The 4,393-nt window shown below is 46.5% G+C and overlaps 1 protein-coding gene across 1 annotated transcript; it reads left to right on the top strand.

Annotated features, from left to right (window-relative positions):
• Positions 1 to 105: 105 nt before the first annotated feature.
• Positions 106 to 3,982, top strand: b3gnt2b (UDP-GlcNAc:betaGal beta-1,3-N-acetylglucosaminyltransferase 2b). The gene has a single exon (XM_031872372.1). The coding sequence runs from the start codon at positions 231 to 233 to the stop codon at positions 1,419 to 1,421; it is 1,191 nt and encodes a 396-aa protein (XP_031728232.1). The 5' UTR covers positions 106 to 230; the 3' UTR covers positions 1,422 to 3,982.
• The last annotated feature ends 411 nt before the right edge of the window (positions 3,983 to 4,393 follow it).

The following is a 4,393-nucleotide window of genomic DNA, read 5'->3' as shown; positions in this document are numbered from 1 at the left end:
ATGCATGGATGCATGCATGCATGGATGGATGGATGCATGCATGCATGGATGCATGCATGCATGGATGCATGGATGGATGCATGCATGCATGCATGGATGGATGGATGGAATCAAGTGCACATGCAGCCATGCTGTACTCACTGTTATTCATGCTCAACGTTTTGAATCTTAATGTGTTTGTTTCCCCCTGTGCTCGTCTGCTCAGGTGGTGACGGGTGTCGGACCCTGCCATGGCGCGGAGGAGGCTGAAGCTCGTTGTGATGGTGATCATGATGGTGAACTTCTTCATCTTCATCATCATCTCCCGACACAGCAGCCAGGACAAAAACGGCCTCAACAAGGTCCGCATCCCCTCCAAACCGTTCTGGTCCAAGCTGGTCCCCAAATCGGCGTACTGCAACCGCCAGCAGCAGGTTCTGGACCTCCAGAACAACCCGGTCCTGGCGGCTAACTATAGCACGGCGGTTGTGGCCGATTGGCTGAATGACACCAGTTTGACGTCGTACCCGTGCCAGCCTAACTTTAAGGTCACCACTCAGGTGAAAGAATACAACTCCCTGCCGGTCCGCTTCAAGGACTTCCTGATCTTCATGCACTGCCGGTCGTACCCGATCATTGTGGACCAGCCGGGCATCTGCAAGGAGCCGCCGTTCCTACTCCTGGCCGTCAAGTCGCTGGCGCCGCACTTCGACCGCCGCCAGGCCATCCGCCAGTCGTGGGGCCGGGCGGGTGTGGTAGCCAATCGGACGGTGGTCACCATCTTCCTCCTCGGCAACGCCACTCCCGGGGACCACCACCCGGATCTGTCCGGGATGCTGCGCTACGAGAGCGTCCGTCACAGAGACATCGTCCAATGGGACTACAGGGACTCCTTCTTCAACTTGACCGTCAAGGAGGTTCTGTTCCTGGAGTGGATCCAGACCCGCTGCGCCGGAGCTCGCTTCGTCTTCAAAGGCGACGACGACGTCTTCGTCAACACCTTCCGCATCCTGGACTTCCTCGGGGGCCTCTCGGAGCCCAAAGCCAGGGACCTGTTTGTGGGCGACGTGATCACGAACGCGGGGCCGCACAGGGACAAGAAGGTGAAGTACTTCATCCCGGAGAGCATGTACGTCGGGATGTACCCTCCGTACGCGGGTGGAGGCGGGTACCTGTACTCCGGCGACATCGCCGCTCGCCTCCACAACGTGTCGCGACAGGTGGCGCTCTACCCAATAGACGACGTCTACACGGGGATGTGTCTCAGGAAGCTGGGGCTGGCCCCCGAGAAGCACAAGGGCTTCAGGACCTTCAACATCGAGGAGAAGTACCGGTCCAACCCGTGCGCCTACAAGAGCCTGATGCTGGTTCACCCGAGGACGCCGCAGGAGATGATCCAGATCTGGGCCTGGCTCAGTAACCCCGGTCTGAAGTGCCAGTGACAAACGTTTTATTTTAGAAACAGGGTCGTGACTTCAGAGTTGGCAGCTTTAAGTTGAGATGTTATAACGGTCGCTCGGAGGACTGATTTCAACGTGACCACCATAGTATTTGTTTGACTGGATGTCGAGCTGAACCCCGCTTCACTGTCCGAAAACGAGCTTCACCCAAAGTGGCCGTGTCTTTTTCTCTGCGTGCACATATTTATATCACAACTATTTATATGGCCTTCGTAATGCTTTAACACTGTGTGTGTGTGTGTGTGTGTGTGTGTGTGTGTGTGTGTGTGTGTGTGTGTGTGTGTGTGTGTGTCCGCGACGGAGCACCTCAATGCTGTATTATAGAATAAAGAGACTAAAGAACTGGGATGTGTCCACCTGGGAGTCTCTGTTGAAAAACATTTCAAAATAAGAGAGAGGACTTCTCAAACGCAGCATTATTAAACGGTCCAGTGGGTCCTACATGCTTCGGTTTCTTCCTGTTGGCTTTAGAGGAGCTTCCTGGTGAACACGTCCTGGTGAAGTGTAGCTGGAGGCTCAGTCTGTGCTGCTACTCCCGTCCACACTCCCTAAAGTATTTACTCGTGACTCGCTCCGACTACAAACTAAACCAGCTCCTCCTCACAAAGAGCCTCGCTTTGTGTTCATGTACAAACCGTTCATCTGGAGTTTATTTCACCTTAAACTTGGGATTGTCCGTAGAGCTTCTAGATGTTCTGGTGGAGCGAACGCACGCTTCGCTTTCAGGAAAACAGGAATGTGAGTCCGGCTCAGCAGGTCTGGGCTTGGTTTAGACAGAGAAAATCCAAATGCTGTCTGGTTGTGCTTCAGGTTTCTCGCTTTATACACAAACAGAAAAGACAGAGTGCTCAAATGAACCAAACGTGCATCTTCAGAGATATACTCGCTTTAACGTGATCGTGCTGCTGTGTGAACGTGTTGAATGCTGTTAATCGTTGCTTTACTGTTGAATCGGAGCGATTTAAAGCACACGTGGAACTTCTTCAAGCTACTTCAGCTCTTCTTTTACTTGACGAACGGTTCATTCGGCTTCATTTCAAAATGTCTCTGTTTGAGGAGGAGATCACGTGTTGTCGTCTCTGTTTTACCGACTTGTTCGCTGATGAAGCTTTAAACCGTGTTCATGTTTGAAGGTCTGCTCGGCTCACTACTGTACGGCTTTTAGTCCCTTAGAGAAGTGCTGCTCATTGTTTGTTGTGATGTTACAGGTCTCAGTGAAGGAGATGTGGTTTTGTGTTCCCGTTTGGAAACAGGTCAGAGAAGTGCGTTACATGAATGTGTATCTTTGTGTGTAGTTCTTCAGTATTGACACTCAGAATGTCCGTTAAAGAGAAGTCAGTCAGACCCTCAGACGGCCTCTGTTGGAGCTCCCCCTGCTGGTCAGGATGCTGAAATTTAGCATCACACGCTGACGACTCCACGACCCAAAGCTCTTGACCTACTTTATTGTTCTGTTCACGTTTTAAACCAAACATTCGTTATCTCTCCAATTTACAGCAGCATGTCGCTCCTGCTAGTGTTACTGTAGTGGGACAATACTGTGTTTTTGTGGTCACCTTTGGTGTCGGAAGAAAAACAAAGAAAGTTAAAAAGACAATCACAGTTGGGTCAATTTAGTCCTTTTTCTGGGATTACATGCTGACTGGACACAATTTAAAGAGTCCATGTAGGATCAAACAAACACTAAAAGAGAACGAGAGGGAGCAGGAGACGAGGACAGAAGCATCATGTATCCTCAATAATATATATCTATCATATAATAAGTCACACTCTGTTCATGTGGCTACTTGAATGATGTTTACATGCTTTTAACAAGTCCTCACTTACTGATTTTCTTTTTAGAATTGGCTGATTATTGGACTTTGTAATTTAGCTTCACAATTATTCTCATTTTCTTTTCTTTGTTTTACATCCATCATGTCTGGACAGTCAGTGTTTCTCTGGTCTCATTTCATGTTTCTGAGCTTCTGTAGATGTTGTTTTCGAGGGCAGAACAAGAAACGCATCATATTTACATCGATATGAAGTGAAATGTATTAATCAACACGACAGGGAAACTGAATCCACACGACGCGATAAATGCACGAGTGTTTGGGCCTTTACTCATCCAGGATCTTCTGTTGTTACCCAGAGAAGATGAATACTTTGATTACCACTTTCACGCGCCTTCAACTCATAGTTACAAGTATTTCACAATACTTCAGATACTTTAATACTTTCTGAAGAATTATGTGTGTGTGCGTGTGCGTGTGTGTGTGTGTGTGTGTGTGTGTGTGTGTGTGTGTGTGTGTGTGTATATATATGTATATGTGTAGGACCTGCACTATTCAGAGTTCATTACCAAATCTGTATGTGTGTGTGTGTGTGTGTGAGTGTGAGAGAGTGTGTTTATCCATCAGCCGTGTTAAGTGTGATCGCTTTTTTTTTTTTTTAAATGCCTAGAATGACTTGATTATTTCAATAAAGCTGTATTTTGCTGTTTTTGTCTATATGTCCTTGTTTATGCATTTTTATTGTAATACAAATAAATTATGTGAAGTAAACGTTCAGTTGATTTGTTCATACTCATTTCTTTTTTGTTAAATGCTATTTATTTAATTTTAATAAACAAAAGTCAGAAAAACACACTTTTGTTCTCTATGGAAACATCGTACTAAAGCATCACAGTGGACATAAAACTGGAGAATAATCTGTTTTATTCTACATCTATTATATCTATTATATTATTATATAACATCTCATTCATATGAACTGGTGCAGTGGACGCATCTCACCAGCAGAGGGCAGCAGTGTATAAACACTGAGTCCACGTTCCATAAACACCGAGTGTAAACTAAAGGTCTTTAGTGGAGAAAGAGGGTTTTTTCCCACAATGCAATGCATCCATTCTGCAGTATTTGGATACTTGATTGTGTTAAACACTTGGGTCAGGTTTCAACATTTTATTTTGAAAA

Source organism: Anarrhichthys ocellatus, unplaced genomic scaffold (assembly GCF_004355925.1).
Source record: "Anarrhichthys ocellatus isolate YVR2014 unplaced genomic scaffold, GSC_Weel_1.0 scaffold3, whole genome shotgun sequence".
Classification (NCBI taxonomy): Eukaryota; Metazoa; Chordata; class Actinopteri; order Perciformes; family Anarhichadidae; genus Anarrhichthys; species Anarrhichthys ocellatus.
The sequence above is the reverse complement of the archived record's forward strand: the minus strand, read 5'-3'. Positions and strand labels throughout refer to the sequence as shown.

Coding starts and splice junctions, on each gene's coding strand:
- b3gnt2b (XM_031872372.1), top strand. CDS start 231: ATGGCGCGGAGGAGGCTGAAGCTCGTTGTGATGGTGATCATGATGGTG.